The sequence below is a fragment of the Microcebus murinus genome, chromosome 32, assembly GCF_040939455.1.
Source record: "Microcebus murinus isolate Inina chromosome 32, M.murinus_Inina_mat1.0, whole genome shotgun sequence".
Taxonomy (NCBI): Eukaryota; Metazoa; Chordata; class Mammalia; order Primates; family Cheirogaleidae; genus Microcebus; species Microcebus murinus.
Window position 1 is genome coordinate 4,371,833 of NC_134135.1, and position 22,283 is coordinate 4,394,115.

The 22,283-nt window shown below is 41.3% G+C and overlaps 1 protein-coding gene across 1 annotated transcript; it reads right to left on the bottom strand.

Annotated features, from left to right (window-relative positions):
• Window positions 1-8,325: 8,325 nt before the first annotated feature.
• On the bottom strand, window positions 8,326-9,267 carry LOC105867593 (vomeronasal type-1 receptor 4). The gene has a single exon (XM_012757809.2). The coding sequence runs from the start codon at window positions 9,265-9,267 to the stop codon at window positions 8,326-8,328; it is 942 nt and encodes a 313-aa protein (XP_012613263.2).
• Window positions 9,268-22,283: the final 13,016 nt, after the last annotated feature.

The window sequence follows — 22,283 nt, forward strand, 5'->3', positions numbered from 1 at the left end:
TAAGTTGGAAAGAAAGAAGTGAAATTATCTCTGTTGACAGGTGGTTTGATCTTATATGTAGAAAACCCTAGCAATTTCACACAAAAAAGTTAGAGCTAATGAATTCAGTAGAATTCAGTAAAGTAGCCAGATACAAACTCAACACACAAAAATCAGTTACATTTCTATACATTAACAATGAACAAACCAAAATAAACATTTAAAATTCCATTTATAATAACATAAAAGAAAACGCTTAGGAATTAACTTAATCAAGGAGATAAATGACATGTAAAATGAAAACTGCAAAGAGTGCTGAAAGAAATTAAAGAAGCTATAAAGTAAGTGGAAACACATCCCATGTTTATGGGTTATAAGACTTAATATTGTTAAGATGTCAGTACTACCCAAAGTGATCTACAGAGTCAATGCAATCTCTATCAAAAGCCCAATGACTTTTATTTTTTTGCAAAATTTGACAAACCAATCCTAAAATTCATGTGAAATCTCAAGGGACCCTGAATAGTTAAACAATTGTGAAAGGTAACAACAGAGTCGGAGGACTCACACTTCTTGATTTCAAAGCTTCTAGAAACCTACAGTAATCAAAATAACATGGCACTGGCACAAAGACACAGACATGTAGACCAATGGAATAAAACAGCCCAGAAATAAGCCCTTGCTATAAGGTCAAATGCTTTTTGACAAGCATGAGAAGCTATTTATGGGGAAGGAACAGTCTTTTCAGTAAATGGTGCTGGGAAAACTGGGTATCTGCATGTAAAAGATTGAACTTGGGCCCTTGTCTAATACTATATCCAAATATTAACTCAAAATATATCAAAGACCTAAATGTAAGACCGAAGACTATGAAACCCTTAGAAGAAAACATAGGGCAAAACCTTCATGACATTGGATTTGGCAATGATTTTTGAATATGACACCAAAGGCACAGGCAACAAAAGAAAAAATAAACAAATTGAATTTTATAAAAATTTTTTAAAATGTGCATTAAAAGACAATATCAACAGAGTAAAAAGACAAGTTATGGACTGGGAGAAAATGACTGCAAATCATATATTTGATATGGGATTAAAATCTATGATAACATAATTAGAGAACTCAGCAAAAAGTCAAACAACATGCTTCAAAAATGGGTAAAAAATTTGATAAAATATATCTCAGAGTTATACAAATGACCTCTAAACACATAAAAAGATATTCAACATCACTAATCATTATGAATATGCAAATCAAAACCACAATGAAATACCCATTGAAATAGTACTTCATACCCATTAGAATGGCTAGTATAAAAAAAGAGAGAGAAAATAACAAGTGCTGGTGAGAAAGTGAAGACATTGTGTACTGTTGATGGGAATGTAAAATGTTATGAGCACTGTGGAAAACAGTGTAGTGATTCCTCAAAAAATTAAACATAGAATGACCATATGACCCAGCAATTCCACTTCTGGGTATATAACCCAAAGAATTGAAAGTAGGGTCTCAAAGATATATTTGTACACCGTGTTCATAGTATCATTATTCACAACAGCTAAACCACGGAAGCAACCCAGTGTCCATCAAGAGATGGAGGGATAAGCAAAATGTGGTCTATACATACAATGGGATGTTATTGAACCTGAAGAAGAAAGGAAAGTCTTACGCATGCTTAGACATGGATGAACCTTGCAGACTTTGTGCTAAGGAAAATAAGCCAATCATAAAATGACCAATACTGTATGGCCCAACTTATAAGAGGTAGATAGAGTAGTCAAAAATCATAGAGATAGAAAGTTGAATGGTGGTTGTCAAAGGCGGGGGGCGGGGAATGGACAGTAAGGGTTTAATGGGTATAGATAGAGTTATAGTTTTAAACGGTAAAAAGAGTTTTGGAGATGGATGATGGTGCCAAATGGCACTGAATGTTCCACTTAAAAATTGTTAACACGGTACATTTATGTTATGTACATTTTACCACAGAAAATTGAAAAAAAATAGGAAAGGAACACGGACCTCCATTAACTCAACATGGAAAGTCAGTATTTATGATGAGTATCTGCTGTTTGTCTAGAGAGAGGAGAGTGAGATGGTCCAGACCCTCATTTCTTTCTCATTTTTCAGCATCAATGTACAACAGCAGTGACAATGGCAGAGCATTGAAAGCTAAGGTCCTGCAGGTTTTGCCCTGGGCTCTCTAGAATTATCTTAATCTCTTCTTTCCATGGGTTCTCAGATCCACAATCTTTGTGGATATCAGCTTCTGGAGCATGTTCCTCTCAGAAAGAAGAGCCCACAGAATGAGAGCCACAGGAAGAGAATAAAGCCCGTCTCCCATTCCCTGCAGTGCCCACCCAACGGGACTTAAAGGGTGGTGGAGCTCAGCAGTCAGTCTTCTCTGGTGTGGGATAGTTGTAGATATAGTGGAAGAGCCACCAGGTGGTTCCAGTGGCAAAAATCCTGGTGCTGGCTTTAGATAAGTTGTTTAGCCTGCCTAAGTCTCACCTTGCTCCTCTGATATGGCATGTTGCCTGCACACAGGATGTTAGGGGATATTTCTGTGGAATCACCTGGTAAACGTAAAGTGCTGTGCATTTGTGAGCCTTCCTCCTGTACTCATAGACCACTTGACTTTTTATCTTCGTTCATTGGACTCTCACAGTGTAATCTTGCAAGAGTACACACTCAAAAAGCCATTCTTCTCAGATTCCCATAACATCTCTCTGTTCCTACTTTCACCTCATAACACCTGACCTCCTATTTTTCCACCTTGGAGAGTTTGCCTGAAACAGAGTAGCATGGCATCTGCTTTCTCTTTGGTGAAGCCGATGTACCCCATCTTCTTTCCTCTATCCCTTTTCCTAGCATGCCGATGCAATTCTACAGCCTCAGTATAGTCCGGGGTTGACATGGGAGGGAAGATTCCTAGGGAGGGAGATAGCAAGAGAAGGGGGGTGCAGGGTAAAAGGGTCATCTGAAGTTGGGAATGGTCCACTGGGGACTGGGCTAGTCAGAGTTCTCTAGAGAGACAGAACCAGTCAGATATCTATATAGATGGGAAGGCAATTCTTAGGGGAACTGGCTCATGTAATTATGGAGGCTGAGAAGCCCCACAATAGGCCCAGTGCAAGCTGGAGAACCAGGGATGCTGGCAGCATGGCTGTCCAAGCCCAAAGGCCTCGGGACCGGGAAAGCTGATGATATAACTTTCAGTCCGAGGCTGATGGTCCGAGGATCCAGGGCGCTGCTGGTGCAAGTCTCAGAGTCCAAAGGATGGAAAACCTGGAGTTATGATGTCCAAAAGCAGGAGAGAGAGAGTGTGAATTCTCCTTCCTTCTGCCTTTTTGATCCATCCAATTGGATGGTGCCTACCACACTGAGGATGGATGTTACTCACTCAGTCCACTGACTCAAACACCAGTCTTCTGTGGGAAAATTCTCTCACACACACAGACCAGCTTTCTAGGTATCCCTTAATCCAGTCAAGCTGACGACTAAAATGAATCATCACAAGGACTTCACAATCATCACAAGGACCCAGCATGAGACCAATGGGTCAGCTGTTACAAGAAGTCCCAGTGGAGCACGCAGTGATTGTCTCTGCATCATAAACAGGATCAATCATCAGTATAATGACAGTGTCTTCAAAGAAAAGAACCTTACTATGGGTTTCAAATCAGCAGACAGTTCAGCAGGAATTCACAGGCCCAAAGAGATGGGTCCTTAAGCCTCCAGCCTACAGTTTTCCAAGCAGCAAGTCAAACATCTTTAACATGGTCAACAGCCCCAAATGCTGGGGTCTGGCCACTGAGTAAAGCAACCATGTCTGCTTTCAGTTTTGTGTGGGTGGGACTGAGGTTAAACATCTGTACCAGCTCAGCTGATACCATTGGGATACAGCTTAGCTGTACCATCAGCCAAGGCATTTAGGGGGATGTTGGAGAATTTAGGGGATCCTAGTGCTGGGGAATTTGGTTTGAGCAGCACAGAGGCCTTCGCTGTTCCAACCAAGGAAGACCTAAACTTATTCTTGCAAAGCCAAGGTATTGCTGAAGCCAGTCAGCATTCATTCTCAAAAATGCTATTTCCATTTGACACACAAGACTTTTGGGGCTCTTCTTTCCTTGTTAGTGGCCCAGATTGACTCACATTAAGATGAGGATGTCAGACTGGAGAGTTGAAAGGCCTCTATGGGTCAGGCTTCAGTTTCAAGAAGACCTTGGTAGCAAGTTAATCACTGCTTCCGAAAGCAATTTACAGGTGAGTTCTGTTAGAAGCGAGTCCAAACCCAAAGGGGGTCCCCTAGTTTAGAAGTTATCTCCCTTTGCCAGAGACTCCAAATGGCAAAATCAGACACAGAGACTTGAATTGCTGCCAGCACCCCAGGAATCCACTAAGGACCTTGGCCTCCTTTTTGATGAATGTGGGTAGTTTTTGCTTCCTGCTGGAAAGATTGAGCATTGTACATAATCTCAATGAGCTTTCACTGGAAAATAGGACTTTACCTTTTGTTGGGTTTTGTCAGCGGCCTTTCTTTGCAGAGAGGTGACGATATCCTAGTCAGGGCGATTGAGACTGGGGTGTCTATCTTGTCAACAAATGGAATGTTATCTACATAGTCAAAACTTTGGACATCAGAGGCTGGTGCCCTCGTGCTAAATCCTGACTCACTCACTAATGGAAAATGGCATTGGAGTTTGACTCACTATCACTTCTCTACCTGAAATTTACTGTGTTTGGGATAATCCCTACTGGAATGTGGAAGTATAAGCATGCAACACATGAATTCCTGCTATACATTTTGGTATAGGAACAACAGAGTGGTGAATCCATTTGCAATGGGGAAGGGTCCCACCTATGTGGTCAAGTTAGCTTCCCTCCCCCACGGTGACCTGTGTCCTTGTTTGTCAGCATCGCATCCCTGTCACCAAGACTGTCAAGAAATATGAAGGGCTGTAGATTTTACCCCATTGGCAAGCCAACACACTTACCTGCCTGTTTCATGGATGTGGACAGAAAATATGTGACACCTGAGATTGAGAAAAAGACATTATCATTCGTGGCCCATTAGTCACCAAGAACTTCATGTTCACACCCGTGCCCCCTGCTCTGCCAAGTTCTGTGTGGGTGAGGCAAAGAGGCCCAGGCGGATGCTGCACACGCAGCAGATTTGCATCACAGCTGGAAAACCCTGAGCTTAAGAAACCTCAGTCTTTAAAAATGAGTTGCAATCAAACCTGCCCAATTTTTGCTTCAGAGGAGGCATAATCTTTATTACATTGGTCAGGCAATTAATCTGCCCTTTGCTTTGGAGTGACACTACTGCTCTATTCTAGAACTCTCTGTTGTTTAAAAAACTCAAACTACAAAACAAAACAAAACCTTGAAAAAATAGTCTGGAACAGAAGTGGATATGAGCCACAAACCAACCAACCAACCAACCAACCAACATTGAGAGATTGATCTTTGGAACACAAAGGCCCCTTGAAGGATTTTGAAAATCAGTCTGACCTTGGTTGGTGGAACTCTGGGACTGCTAACGACTGAAGGAGAAAGGAGGAAATAGAATTGCCAGGGGACGGGCAGGAAAATCAGTCCCGACGGAGAGACGATGGTGACAAGGACAAGGACCGGGCAAGGACAGCTGAGAGCACACGAATGAGAGCAGAATACATTTTGAGAATAAATTGAAATTTGCTAATTTAATGGAAAAAATGCAAATCACCACCCATAGATAAATAGATTCTGAATGGATTGATGATTTAAAATTGAAATAATAAATAATGATGCTTTAGACAAAATATCTCTTCGGTATTAGAGTAGGAAAAGATTTCTGCAAGAGAACAAAAAATCACCATGGAGTACTATTAAAAAGGAGTGAAATAATGTCTTTTTGAGCAACTTGGATGAAACTGGAGAGCATTATAGTAAATGAAGTATCTCAGGAATAAAAAAGCAAATACCATATGTTCTCACTGATAAGTGGGAGATAATGAGGGGTACATATGGTCATAAAGAGGTGTAATGGACATTAAAAACTAAGCAGAGAGGAGGGTGAGAGATGTGTGAGGCACAATGTACACTATTCTAGTGATGGGTACACGTAAAGCCCTGACTTCAGCATTATACAAGTCATCTGTGTACCAAAAAACACTTGCACCCCCTAAATCTATTGAGATAATACTAATTTAAAAAAGAGAACCAAAATCATGAATTGTAAAATGGAAAGTGACAGATTAGATTATATTAAAATTAAGATTATATTAAAATTTCTTCTCAGAAAGAAAGAGCCAGAGAGAACAAAAAAGGGGCTTGCGTCCAGTTTGGATAAATCAACAAGGAAAAGACAGACCACACAACATGAAATAAAATTGGCAAGATAAACTAATGACACTTTGAAAAAGATGTTACTGTTCAAAATTTTCTCTTCCAGCTGTCTTGAAACATATACTGCATTGTTATTTGTTACAAGCCCCCTACTGTGTAATAGAACACCAGAACTTTTTCTTCCTAGCAACTGTAACTAAGGGCCCATAGACCAACCTCTGCGGGTCCTCCCTCTCCCGCACTCCCTCCCCAGCCTCTGGTAACCACTATTCTACTCCCTACTTCCTGTGAAATCAACGCTACAGTTTAGATTTTACATGAGTGAGATCATGCAGTGTTTGTCTTTCTGTGCCTGTCTAATTTCACTTCACGTATAACCTCTAGGTTCCTCCATGTTGATGCAAATAACAAACAGGATTTCATTCTGTTTCATGGCTAAATAATATTCCATTACATCTATCTATCTATCACATTTTCCATATCCATTCATCTGTAGATGGGCACTTAGGTTGATTCCATGTCTCGGCTATTGTGAATAGTGCTGCAATAAACATGGGGGTTCATATACCTCTTTGACATACTGATTTCATTTCCTTTGGCTATATAATCAATTGAGTATATTTAAGAGATATTGCTAAAACATTAGGAATAATAAAGAATAAAGAAAAACACATTCTGCATAATTTTAACCAATTAAACTGCTACCATGGCTATATGCATATCTAATAAATAGATTTTAAAGTTAATTTGTCATTATTGTAATTAGTATTAATTTTACATTTCCTAATGCAAAAATTTCTAATGTTGCTTGATGGATATCAGGTATGTCACTGATTATAAACACACAAACACAAATATATACACATATACTTTCCATCTTGCTTTGTGATCTAACGTGTAGTCAATATTTCTAAGAGCATCATGTGAGCTACAAATATGTTTATTTTTGTTCCATGAGGTTCAACACATCCATTATGCCAAACTAATTCTTTTGTTTCATAAACTATTGAATCCTTAATGCTTTGCGTCAGCTTTATAATGAAAATACAGACACGATGTATTGAAAATGTTTCCTATAATTGGGGAATAATCAATCACTTTGCTCCTTTGGAAATCCACCTGCCATAATCTCCATGTAAACAGAATGGATTCATAACTGTCTCTCTCCAAGTAGCTATTTCTCCACTGTTACATGAAAACTTCAGTAAAATGAAAGTCTCCACTTACCTTCTCACCTCAGAGGCATGAGAATACTTCTCCCAAATCTCTTTCTTTCCAACATGGTCAATTGGCATCTTCAAATCCCCAAATCTATGTGTTCTCACACAGCATGTATTTTTTTAACTGTCAACACTCATCTGATGTTTTAAAAAGTCTGGGAAAACAACCGTTTTGTGTTCTCCTTTGTCTCACTCTGGCTCAGTCTAGTCATTTCTACATGGAAACGCTTTATATATGCTAATCTTCCTTCATATAATTATGTTTTAAATGACTCATCTCTCTAAGACTGGAACCTACAGACTTTGTAACTTGGCCTCCAAGGCCATTAATTGAAAGTAGATTTGCATGTCACCTTCACTCCATGCTATCTCTTTATTACCTGAGAACATTTTTTCGTCACTTTCTTGAATGGTCATCTCACATGTTGCTGCTTTCTCATGTAGCTTTTTCAACAACTTCATAATTAATTTCTGCATAAACTTAATATGTCAGATTAAAAGTTACACAAAGACATTCTCATAATCTCCACATTGTTTCTGGACCTAATTTTTTTTGTTGTTGCATAAACTTTGAACTACTCTACTGCAGGCATTAATAAAATTTCACTGATATAAATATTTACATATGAATTTCATTATGTTTCATTTACATTTATTCTTACTAGCTGTTTATTACTGGGATGGAAGTTCACTCTGTCTAGTTCACCACTCTCTCACAATGGTGATTGTTTCATAGTATGCTTATAATTTTGGAAGGATGAGTGAATAACCAACTGAACATTGTGCAAAAATATACACTTTACATGTTTATGATGAGTTTAGGGGATTTTGTAATCTTTATCCAGGCAAAGCAAAGCCTGGGTTCTCTGGACACACGGCTCATGAGAATGAAGGGGCAGGCAGTTGGGAAATAAGCATTAAGTAAGGCTGAAATGTTCACTAGTAAAATATTGGGATTATCAGAAAGACCAATACAAACTTGAAAAATGCAGGAGAGCATGTAAGAAGATACAAACATGCTCACCAGGACGAGGATGCTGTGGGTAGCTCTGGACTCAGGGGAGGATCTGGGGGAGAGATCGTTCTTATGGATGTGTTGGACCTGCTGTTTGTGCCTGAACAGGACGCAAACCATGGAGTTGCTGGCCCAGAGCATGAGCCCCACACAGAACATGTCAGGGATTGATAACAGTGCTGCATGTAGTGATAGTACGATTTTGTTCTGTTTTACCCCAGAACAGTATCCCAAATCCTTTTTCATTGTGCTGTTGGTGTTGCCCCATTTGCCAGTGATATACATAAGAAAAATGATATTGACCAGCATGTATGGGACCCAGCACAGGAAAATAGCAAAGCCTGTGTACCTGGGAGCCTTCTCTTTAAGCTCTCCCCACCTGGAGTTCCTGGGGCTGATCGTGATCACCTGGAAGACACTCAGCAGGCAGGTGGTGCTGATGGACACACCCCTGCCCACTCTGTGGATATAGAAGAAAAGTTTGCATCCAATATCATTGAGGAAAAGTGTCAACCCAAAAGCTTCCATGGTCTGGGGGACTCCTCTAGAGAGGAGGGATAAGAAGTTGGCTATAATCAGGTGCTCAACAATCAAGTCTGTGGACCTCGGCCTACACCCAGTGAAGTAAAGAAAGAGGTAATGGTAAAGAAGAGAGACGTTCCCCATGAGCCCAACCACAGTCTGTGATAAGCACACCACTCCTATAGCCAAATCCCTGGAGGCCATTCTGCCAGTTCCCAGTCACTGATATTTGTCTTCAGAGCCAGAAAATCCTGCATGGAAAAATGAGTCATGAGCTGCATTTATAGTGTCAAATGAAATCCAGTATTCTCCATGTACCACTGGTTTTCTCTAGGAAATACTTAAAGTTGTTCTTTAATTAAGGGGCTTTCAAGAGTTGTATGCATAACCTTTCATGACCATTTACAACAGGGGAATTGCTGCTGTGATGGTCATATGTGTGGTAATTTCTTTTTTCACAAATCTGTGAGGCAGGCATTGTAAAGAAGAGGAGGACATAGGCACAGAGAGGTCTTGAAGTTATTTGCCTAAATTCATACCCTAATTAGGGGCAAAGTGGAGTCTTGAACCTGTCTGAGGGTTTTGTAAAGACAGTGCATTTAACCACCATGCTATACTAATGAAGAAAGATAGCTGTGTTCTTAGAATAACTCTCCAGCCCAGTTTTGTTTTCATTCCCTGCTATTTTACTTTATTATTATTTTTTTATTTCAGGATATTATGGGGTACAAACATTTTGGTTACATGTTGACTTTTCCTTGCCCAACCCAAGATTGGAGGTGGGCCGTTTCCCTCATACAATGCTCACTGCACCCATTAGTTGTGAGTCTCCCCACCCCCATTCCCCAACTCCCAATGAATAGTACTACTGTGTGAGCACCTTAGTGTTGATCAGTTAATGCCAATTTGATGGCGAGTACAAGTGGTGCTTATTCTTCCATTCTTGTGATACCTCACTATATAGGATGGGCTGAAGCTCTATCTAGGAAAATATAAGAGGTGCTACATTACCATTTTTTTTGTAATTGAGTAGTATTTAATTATATACATATATCATATTTTTATTAACCCACTCATGGATTGATGGGCACTTGGGTTGTTTCCACATCCTTGCAATAGTGAATTGTGCTGCCATAAACATTCGAGTTCTGATGTCTTTATTATAGAATGTCTTTTGTTCCTTTGGGTAGATGCCTAATAATGCTATTGCTGGATCAAATAGTTTGGTAGTATGTTATTGCACAATTTTTGTTGTGATAATTTCACATTGTCTAAAGATCTATCTATAGGTCAATATCCCAATAAATAAAGCTTTAGAGATCTTAATAAAATATGGGTGCACTATTTGCAGTTTGATACTACAGAAACGTGTCTCATGACAAGTAGGATTTAAGGAATGCAAGGCTGACTCAAGATTAGGATGGAGAAGAAAGAAAACAATATTGTGAGCATTTGCTTTTTTTTTTGTTTATTTTTTTTTGTTTGTTTATTTTATTTATTTATTTTTTATTTTGGCATATTAGAGCATTTGCTTTTGAACTAGAAACTCCTGAAGACTCCTGTCACACTTTCCTATCTTGCCCTAAATGATAGGATATGAAACATCAATAGGGGATAAAACAATGTAAGGTAAAAACTAAATTATTACATATTTTAGATCATATACTTAGATCTGTTAATACCTGAGTTAAATAAATTATTAGTCTTGGGGCAAAAGCTATCTTATCTAAATTAAAATACATTATTATGCAAATTGGAATCTCTAATATTTGGCTATTGCATAATTTGTCAGTTGAAATTATACAGTTGTGTATGGGCATTAGAATCTTTTTAAAGCAGAGAAAATATCACAAGATATATTTGAGGTGACAGCTGCTACCTTTAACCCATTATTATAAAGTTACCTTTTCCTTAAGTGCTGCTTCCCTAACTTCAAGAGGGAAAACAGTCTCAGGTAATCAACGGACCATGGGTATTTTCAGTAGAGACACAGTTACTGTCTCCATTAAGCCCTTCAGACTCTCAGAGTAAGAGAAATCATTTCTAGTCCAGCAATTGCCAGGGCAGATATACTGTTTCTGCAAAGGATTACATGATTCCTGTAGATTTAGCATAGTCTTTATAGCATAGTGGCACTTTTTAGCATAGTGGCACATCCCTAGTGATCCTGAAAATTTAGTCTAGGATTCCTATAAAATAGGGTGAACAGATCCATTTCAGAACCACAGTCCTTAAAGTGTAATCAGGTTTCACTATTACAGCAGATGGATTTAAGAACCATCATCCTTAACAGCTTAAACAGGTTTCACTATTATTGGATTAAGCACCAACAACCAAGGTCGTTGCCGATTATGCTAAATGACACCAGGAGCAATCAGGGATTGCTGTAGGGTCTAGGGCCCCATCTCTCTTTACTAACTCAGCTTGTGCCTCAGAATTATTCCCCTTACCTTTGCAGTTTTGGCACTAGACCAGTTTTAAACCCAGAACAAGCCGGGCGCGGTGGCTCACGCCTCTAATCCTAGCACTCTGGGAGGCTGAGGCGGGCGGATTGCTCGAGGTCAGGAGTTTGAAACCAGCCTGAGCAAGAGCAAGACCCCCGTCTCTACTATAGTTAGAAAGAAATTAATTGGCCAACTAATATATATATAGAAAAAATTAGCCGGGCATGGTGGTGCATGCCTGTAGTCCCAGCTACTCCGGAGGCTGAGGCAGGAGGATCGCTTGAGCCCAGGAGTTTGAGGTTGCTGTGAGCTAGGCTGACGCCACGGCACTCACTCTAGCCTGGGCAACAAGTGAGACTCTGTCTCAAAAATAAATAAATAAATAAATAAACCCAGAACAATCCCTTCGTGTGAAATGATCACTTACCCGGGCTCTGGAAAGGCATCCTTTACTGCAGACTCTGCCTCTGAGACTGAAATAGAAAATATACCCCCAGCTCCATCCCGCTGCCAGTATGGTGGGCTCAGTGTGAAGATCAAGGCAGCCAGACCTGAGATATGGGTGTGTGAGTCTGTGACCTCACCTCCCTCAGAACTGCAATTATCTTTTCACCCGTTGTGGCAATGACAGTGCCGACTTGGGGAACTGAGAGTGTTTCTGGAAAACTTTTTTCCCAATTGCTAATTAACAAAATCAATTACAAGTTTCCAGATGGCATCTCTTAAGAGACCCCTGGAATCTGTTTGGGAGAGGCTTTTTCTTTTCTGTTTCCCTGGAGACTGACAAAGTCTCACATGGAAGGAGCAGGGAATGCTGAGGCCTGACAGGTGGGGCGTTGGCCCTAAGGTGTCTGTGTCTCTTTGGATGTTTGGCCTTGGTTGGAAGTTCTAGCTCAAATGAGTTCATTCCTAATCTTTCTATTGCTGAGCTGCACCATCATCAAATTATGTGCAGAAAAACGGAACCAAAGTACTTGAGAAGGATTTTCAAAGAGATACAAGTAAAAGCAAAATCGTGATTCCGAATGCTCAATGCCAATTAATTTGGAGTCTAGATTATATGGATTAGATGGTTTAGGAGATCATTTCTTTATCCATCCAAACAAAGGCTGCTGTCTCAATTCAGGATCAATGGAGAGTGACCACAGTCCTCTGCACTTACATTTTGCTGAATTTTCCGTAATGAGCACTGGTGGCTCTGGTAGTAAATTAAGAAATATAAAATATGTGTTCCAATTAATCTATTGGCTTTTCCAAGAAACACTTTATTCAGGTCTGCTATCCAATGCTTCTCAATTTCCAAGTCAGGGACGAAAGCCCTGTGGTGAACGACCCCTACTACACATGCACGTGCACACATGCTCACACACAGAGTTAAACACATAGGCAATATGGATTTACATACACATAGATACAAACACATGCAAACATGCCCGTGCACACCAAAACAAAGACACAGTCAGATACACTGAAACACTTAGACATTCACACTCACATACACATTCCATCACAGCACACATGTGCATTTGCACACCCATCACATACAAACCCACACTCTATGTCTTGTACTCACACAGACTCACACAGTCCCAGTCACATTCCAAAACCACGCTCACAGAGTCAGTATGTGCATGTGAATCTTTTTTTTTTTTTGAGACAGAGTCTTGCTTTGTTGCCCAGGCTAGAGTGAGTGCTGTGGCATCAGCCTAGCTCACAGCAACCTCAATCTCCTGGGCTCAAGTGATCCTCCTGCCTCAGCCTCCTGAGTAGCTGGGACTACAGGCATGTGCCACCATGCCCGGCTAATTTTTTGTATATATATTTTTAGTTGGTCAATTAATTACTTTCTATTTTTTTAGTAGAGATGGGGTCTTGCTCAGGCTGGTTTCGAACTCCTGACCTCGAGCAATCCGCCTGCCTCAGCCTCCCAGAGTGCTAGGATTACAGGCGTGAGCCACCACACCCGGCCTGTGCATGTGAATCTTGATACAACATTTCTATGTGGAAGAATAGTGGCTTTTTATACTCCTTCCCACTTTGCAACTACCCATGAGGACGATATCAGTCTATGTGACATATAAAAAGTGATGCAAACATTTGTGCTTTAGGTTAAGGCACTGACTAGAGAAGTAGAAGTGTTTGGGTCTGACACTGCACAGGCATGTGACAGAGCAGGGTAAAAATGAGGCCTGTGGACAGGAGGGCACGGGAGTAAGTTGGGGAGGCAGAGGGCCTGTCAATGTAGGGGGATGGAGAGCAGAGGGGGACAGACGACAGAGCCTTAAAAGGCGCAAGGTGGTTAAGTCCCTGATAGTAACATACCCTGCAGGTTGTAAGGGGACAAAGTGTGCAGGGAAGTTCAGTGTATGGGGGACATTGCATACTGGGGTATTGGGGTGCCAGGGGTCTGGGGATGAAAGGAGAGAATGAGGGAAGGTGGGCAAAGAGCAGGTGTGGGTCCAAGGCACAGGAGACTCAATGTCTATGATGATGGGTTAAAGAAAAGGAGGGGGAAGGGGAATGACAGGTGCAGCACGCAGGTACTGGGAGTTGTCAGTGAGCAAGGCAGAGATGGAGGGTGGGAGAGGCAGAGGGAACTGGGTCGGGTCATGGGCACTGGGAGGCAGAGGTGGAGCTAGCCAATGGGTGCTGGGAGGATCATGGGTCTGAGCTGCCAAAGGGCTCAGGAGAGAAGGGCAGGGACTGGAGACTTGTGGGGATGGGGAGGAGACCTGGGAAGCTGAGGACCTCAGAAGGGCGATGGCTGGGGTGTCCAAAGTCCAAAGGCATAGACGTCGTGGGAAATGGGTTGAGATATTGGAATGTGGACCCCATTTAGAGCCTAGGAGACGCGGGGCACGGAAGATGGAGGGTGTGGGGGCTGAGGGAGGCAGGAGAGCTCGGCGGACTCCCCACAAGGATGGCTACGGGGATTGTGGAGGTGAGGAGGCCACAAAGGGTGTGGAGGTGGGGTCTGATGTAGAAGTCTAGGGGTTTCTGTTGGATGTGGGGGCCTGGGGGATGGCTACAGGGCATAGTGTTGGTAGAACGGGGATCGCCAGGGACATAGGGGCAGGGAGGAATTGGATGGATGTTGGGATGATGGAAGACACTGGGGGAGACTGTAGGTCACTAACTCATTCTCCATTCATTATTTCTCCGATTTGCAATGGGCTCAGACCTGAGTCATGGATAGAATCTATTTTCAGCTCATAAGGCAAAAATCATCATTAAATAAAGTGCCCCTAAGAACTCTCGAAATTTAACAGGCAGTAGAGGACCACAGGTAGCATTTGGGAAGTGTGTCATGCCACAGCTTTTCTCTTCTCTTTCAGGCCGTGGGAAATAGAATAAGAACACAGTGGGTCTGGCAGGACAGGCGGTTTACTGATACCCGGTGCTCAAAGATTCACAGAGGTGCCAGGTACCTCCTTCCTGGGTCTTCCTATGCCTTGAAGGCCTTTTGTGTCCTATGTGTGACGTGATGCTATCCCTTTATTTGTTGTGGTATTTCCAAAATGTAATTCATGCTTTATTAAGAAAGTAAAATATAGCAAGGCAGAATTGAGCATTTGAGCACTATTTTCACTTTGGTTTTCTCTTACCAGAAACCAACCCAAGACCTAAAGAATATTAATAGTTTTGTAGGTATATTATAACATTTTAAAAAATAATATCTTCTCATTGAAAAAATTCAGTTGTCTCACAGCAGTGTAGACAGATCTCCAGTGCTGCACCATGAAGATTGCACATTATTTCTCTGGTTGGATAATTGCTAAGTTGCGTCTGTCAGTGGCTGTAAGATGTAACAGCCCACCACATATATGGCGCTATTCTCCCACCTTTCATTTTTTGGTCACTTTACTCTTCCAGCCTCAACCCCTGCATGGCCCGCCATGAGGGATTTGGGAGGCTTCCGATGGTGGGATAAGAGGCATGAGCCAACTGCATGAATTTTTTGCCTTTTTAAAAAATTTATATATATATATATACTTTTAGTTGGCCAATTAATTTTTTTTTCTGTTTATAGTAGAGATGGGGTCTCGCTCTTGCTCAGGCTGGTTTTGAACTCCTGACCTTGAGCGATCCTCCCGCCTCGGCCTCCCAGAGTGCTAGATTACAGGCGTGAGCCACTGCGCCCTGCCAATTCTTTGCCTTTAACAGCACTTCTCGCACACACCTGCACCTGGACACCTGCAAGACACCTGCACAGACCTGTTCCTCTAGGGACGAGACCTTAGCTCAGCTCTTACAACAGCGCATGCGCTACTTGTGGTTCCCGTTCCAGGCCGCACATGGGCACAGAGATCTCCTAGCACATCCCTGCCCCTCCCAGGTCCAGAATCTGCAGCCTCAACCTGGTCTCACCTAAGCATGGGCCTTAGGACCCCCAGCGTACAATCCCACCTGCCCCAGGCCCACAGGCTGAGCTCAGAGTTCAAACTTGCCTGATATCAAATATTAATATATCAGGCAGAATTTTCTTTTCTTTCTTTTTTTTTGAGACAGGGTTTCACTCTATTGCCTGGGATAGAGTAACACAATGAGGTCATCATAGCTCACTGGAACCTCACACACCTGGACTCAAGCGATCCTCCTGCCTCTGCCTTCAGTGTAGCTGGAACTACAGTCACGTGCCACCACACCCAGCTAATTTTTCTTTCTTTTTTCTTTCTTTCTTTTTTTTTTTGAGACAGAATCTCACTCTGTTGCCTGGGCTAGAGTGCCGTGGTGTCAGCCAGCTCACAGCAACCTCAAACTCCTGGGTTCAAGCAATCCTTCTGTCTCAGCCTCACAAGTGGCTGGGACTACAGGCATGCGCCACCATGCCCAGCTAATTTTTTCTATATATTTTTAGTTGGCCAATTAATTTCTCTCTATTTATAGTAGAGACGGGGTCTCGCTCTTGCTCAGGCTGGTCTGGAACTCCTGACCTTGAGCGATCCGCCCACCTCGGCCTCCCAGAGTGCTAGGATTACAGGCATGAGTCATCACGCCCAGCCATAATTTTTCTATATTTTGTAGAGGCAGGGTCTTGCTATTTCTCAGACTGGTCTTGAATCCTGGCCTCAAGCAGTCTTCTCACCTGGGCCTCCTAAAGTGCTAGAATTACGGATGTGAGCCACCACACCAGGCCACAGTTGAAACTTTTAAGTAGTACATCAAATCCAGTATGGTATAATAATATAAGTTAATTTGTTTCCACCCATGAATGTTGAGTAATCTATCATTTTCTTACTGATTTCAAAGCTATCTCTGACATTTCAGTAGTTATCATATTGAATAGAATAAATGTAAACGTTTAGGGGCTGCATATTGTTTCATTAACAACTGGTTTTATTATCATGTCTTCACTACATTCTCTCTGTCACTATTTCATTAAAATAGATGGTAGAGTCAAATAGGGTGAATTTCTCACAAGGTTGTATCTAAACAAGTTGGTCTTCACTGTGTTTGCCCTCTGCTCTTATTTGTTAATTTCAATGGCCTTTTTAAAAACAATTGTTAACATGGTTAAATTTAATTAAAGTTAACACAAGAAAAATGATTATATTGGAAAATTATCTATATATAGGAAGCCAGGGTAGGTCAAAGAACCTCCGAAACCCGGAAACAGGAGAGGGGACCTGGATGTAAGGCAGTTTTAGGAGTTTCAGCAGAGTAAATCCATGGATTTAAACTGTAATTTTCCATCACTAATATGAATGATTTACTCTACATGTATCTATTTATTTTGGTCTTCCTATCAGATGATTTATTCTCTCCTACTTTTATGTCTTTTCGTTCTTCATAAGTACTGATTATTTTACTCTTAGTTTCTGTTTCTTTTTTTTATTTCAGCATATTATGGGGGTATGGCCTTTTTATGTTATAAGAAAAATATATTAAAGATTTGATAGGAATTGATTGAATTACATATTAATTTGGAGATAACTGGTATTTTTATGGTTTATCCAGCTATGGATGTGTGTCACTCTTCATTTATTTAAATATCTTATGTCCACCAAGAAAATTTTCTAAAGTTCTCCATAATCTGTCATGCACGGCTCCCCTGGATGTCTTCTTCACCCCGGCTATCAACCATTCCAGGGCCAGGCGAATGCCCCTGCCGGTGCTTCAGACAAACGGAACAGATCAGACTTACTATCCTCGGGCAGTTCATCAGAAAACAAGTACAAGATTCAATCACTGGAACTAAACTTGGAAGCTTAAGACTTGTCAGCTGGTTGGGAGGCCACACTGGAGGCTCTGTCCCTAGAAGTGAAGACTCTGGTAAGGGCACAGTCTATGCAGTTGCTAATACATCATGCTGTACAAGGAGTTAAGGCCTTGGGTCAAATACAAGTGTCAACATACACAATTAAGAGAAAGTTACCTGGTTTTAATGGTAGACCATGATATTTTAAAGCATTTGTAAACTGATTGTGCCCAGGAAACTGAGGGGGCATTGCTAAGGGCAACACTGCAGGTTGGCCTTACCCTGCCACTTGAGGTTCATAGGATTTTAAATTGAAGACTGCATGAGATAAGTGGAATGGATATGGGCCCAGCCCCTGCCAATGAGTGAACAGTGGAATGGCACATTCATGGGAAAGTTTACCAGAAGTCAAGACAGAGAAATGAGAGATGGATATTGTAGAAAGTTAATTTTTCATGGATTTCTCACATTTGTGGATATCTTCTGGGAGGAGGCACGTAAAGCCTTTCTTTTGGTGTATCATTTGAAGGATGCTCAGATAACTAACACATTTGGAAGATAAAGATAATGTCTCCCTCTGGGTGAGGGAGAGGAAAATAAAGAAAATGTCTCAGGATGAAGTTAATATTGTGAAGGTTTGATAGGTGCCTCCTTTAAAAGATTGGATTTTCCTAATGTTTGATCTAGATGTGGATGCTATCTATAATATGCAACCCTGAGGTATTACCAGAATTAACTCACATGATTTATGTGAATTCCAAGCACAGAGGCTCACATACAGTTGTCCTAAGATATATGGGAGCATGTAGTAGATGCCCAATAAGAATCAGTTTATTGAACAAGTGCATGTTGTTTCCAAAATAAAGCTTTGCTCAAAAATAGCTGCCTTCTGGAGTTTTCCCTCATCTTGCAAAAGTCCAGCCAAGAATGTGATCTTTCCAAGAGGTGGTGGATGGTCCTCAGTGGAAAGCAGCCATTTTTTTTTTTTTGGAAAGAAAGGTGATGCTGAGAAAGCAGCCATTTTTGTAGTGAAATATAAAGGTTGGGTATAAGGGCTGTGCTTCCAGGCTCTAGCTTAATGCTAATGAAAGTAGACCCAGAGGCAGCAAAATCTGCCACACCAGGGACTTTGTTAAACATTAGTTTGGATGAAATTCACCCTAGATGGGCTGAATCATAATTTATGATTGGGGGGACCCCAGATCTGATCAATAGGATCCTCAGGTGATTTTAGGAGCAAGACTTACCCAAGTGGTTCTTGGGCTGGCTGCTTCTTTGTATCACATGAGTAGCTTCTAAGAAGTGTCATCACTTTTGTCCCACTCAAGAGATTATGTCAACTGGGGCCAAGATGTTGTTTTAATAAAATGCCCCAGGCAATTCCAATGAGAGGCGCCAATTCTAATAAATAACCTGGACACATTTCTGACCTGTGAGTCCAGGCTGTGGCCTATGGGGCTAATCATGCTCGCCCTGCATCGGCTTTCTAGGGGTGTCTCTCTCCTACCCACACCTCCATTGCTGAAGCAGGATTTCTGAGCATCTCTGGGAGGGCACCTAAATATGGACAGGGGGAAATGCACATTTTGGCCTCAACCTAAAAGCCCATTGTTTGTGAACCATTCTGGGAGCTGAGAACCACAGAGGGCAGCTCTCTGTATTTCAAAATCTTCCAGCCTTTGGTGTGCTGGGATCACAGGAAAGGGGATGTTGCTATAAAAGGGTGTGTCAAAGGGCAAAACTGCCATGAATCTAAAGATCTTCTTAGCTTTTACTTGTGATTCTAGAATCAGGTGTCACCTCATTCTGTGACATAGAAAGGGCGTTCTGCTAAGCAGAGGAGCTTGGCTTTACAGCCGGAAAGGGCTGAAAGAAGCGGAACCAGGTTATAGCAAGCAGATGCCAAGACAAAGTCACCTTCCTTATGGGGATATAACAGAGGGCACTTCCTTATTGCCCAGATTCAGGACGACTGGGATCTCTTGGGGTTTGTGTGTGTTTGTAGTTATTTATTTATTTATTTTTATTATCATTTTTTTTGACACAGAGTCTCGCTTTGTTGCCCAGGCTAGAGTGAGTGCCGTGGCGTAAGCCTGGCTCACAGCAACCTCAAACTCCTGGGCTCAAGCAATCCTCCTGCCTCAGCCTCCCAAGTAGCTGGGACTACAGGCATGCGCCACCATTCCCGGCTAATTTTTTCTATATATAATAGTTGGCCAATTAATTTCTTTTTTTGTTTATAATAGAGACGGGGTCTCACTCTTGCTCAGGCTGGTTTCGAACTCCTGACTTCGAGCAATCCACCCACCTGGGCCTCCCAGAGTGCTAGGATTACAGGCGTGAGCCACCGCGCCTGGCCTGTAGTTATTTTTGGTTTTGACTATTTTTAATACTGTCGAGGTTCCAAGTTCAGTTTCATCATGTGCACTTAGCACAGGTGACTCCATACTGGTTTCGTCTGGTTTGCTGGGGCCAAGTGCAGGAGGCTATTCCAAAACAGGGACTGCCCACAGACTTTGTTTAACAGACGTATTCTCAAAACTCTAAAGTTTCTCAAAATCATCTCATCTGAATTCAAATCTCAAAGGAAATGGAGGAGAAGTGGGGGACGGCTGGTTCTTAGGGGGATGTCAAATCCCAGGTCTCAAAATGAGATGCTTTATAGCTCGGTATGCTGTACCACTTGCCTTTGATATTCCTGTTTAACCTGTTATTTTTTTTTTTTTTTGCAACTTGTGTACTTTATTACCTTTAATAGAAAGTCCAAATATTTCCATTTTTAAACCTCTAGAATATTATCCAGATATTCAAAATATTGATATTTAAGTTTTACATTAAAGGACATCATAATCTGAAAACAGACCTGTTTTAAATATAGTTTGATTAATTGTAGGGGTACTTACTGACTGAAGACTTCTTTAGCAAATACTTGTTTTTATATTTAAAAAATCAGCAAGATAGAATTTTAAAACCTTAATTTACAACGCATTTAACTGCAGACAACAATTACCACATGTATCACAGACCAGAACAGGTGAAAAGTTCTTCCCAGATGTTTATAAGACTTTGTATCTTCCTTTATTTGTTGGTTGGTATGAATTTTGCAGCCGGATCAGTTCTTCTTTTATGAGCCTTAACCTGTTATTTTTAACCACTTTAATTTATCCTCTTTTTATCAAGTGAAACTTAGCTCTCTAGAACATATCTTCCCTGTACCCCAGAACATCATCTCCATTCTGTCTTCTCCCCACTATCAACATTTCATATATTCCATGAATAACTCTCTCTGAAAATTAATCTTGTGGATTTTTTGAAAATTTCCCATTTGGGAAGATCACCCTGAGATTGATTAAGTTCTGAGATTTCTGGAATTGGGATCACATCCTAGGTGTGTCTGGAGGAGGGACAGCATGTTGTGTTTAGGGTCCACTGAATGCTCTCCAAGTTCTCTGTTCATCAGGATTGAAGAAACTGCACTTTTTTTTTTTTTTATGGAGACAGAATCTCACCGTGTTGCCTAGGCTAGAGTGCTGTGGCGTCAGCCTAGCTCAGCAACCTCAAACTCCTGGGCTCAAGTGATCCTCCTGCCTCAGCCTCCAAGGTAGCTGGGACTATAGGCATGCGCCACCATGCCTGGCTTATTTTTTTATATATATTTTTAGTTGTCCAACTAATTTCTTTCTATTTTTATTAGAGACGATGTCTTGCTCTTGCTCAGTCTGGCCTCGAACTCCTGACCTAGAGCAATCCTTCCTCCTTAGTCTCCCAGTGTGCTTGGATTACAGGCATGAGCCACTGCACCCAGCCAAAGAAACTGCACTCTTAAAGGAGATGCTATTAATGGGCCAGAACAGCATGAATATTCTGAAAAAGCAGAGTAATAAACTTTCTGTCACTGAAACTTTCTCTTCCCGATATGTTAGATAGTGAATCAGTGCATTACTGTAAACAAAATACAGGAATTATATAGGATAAGTAATTCTATAAAGTGAGATCAGCAAAGTATAGATCCTCTTACAAATCAGATGGTGAATTTGGTTTATTTATTTAGCTACTTATTTATTTGCTATTTATTTAGCAATTCAATAACAATCTAATTAGCCTAGGTATCTAAAAATAGGAGTTCCCTGAAATAATCCATACCTCATCAATCCCAGTCAATGACGGTAGCACTGAGGGATTCTTCTGTTGTATTCATTACAATGAAAATTCTAATAATATAGTAGAGAAATTATTGGAGAATTTTCACCTTGGTTCTAGGATTAACGTAGTTCAAATTCTGGTTCCCTCAATTGTTACCAAGAACAATGTTTTAAAAAACTATATAACTTTTGAGGTAAAAAGTAGAATATGTTGATGTTTCTAAGTAAGAAGTAACTTATTTCCTGAAATTTCTACTCCCAATATCCACCTTTCTTTCTAGAAGTAAACACTTACAGGGGAGACCTGCGGACAGCAGCCCAGCGACGGCCGCTGCCAGTGAGCGGTAAGCCAGTAGCGGATGCGGCACCAGGCTCCCAACTCCCTTCTGGCACCTCCGTGTGCATAGACCCGAGCAGCGCGGCAGGCGCCATATT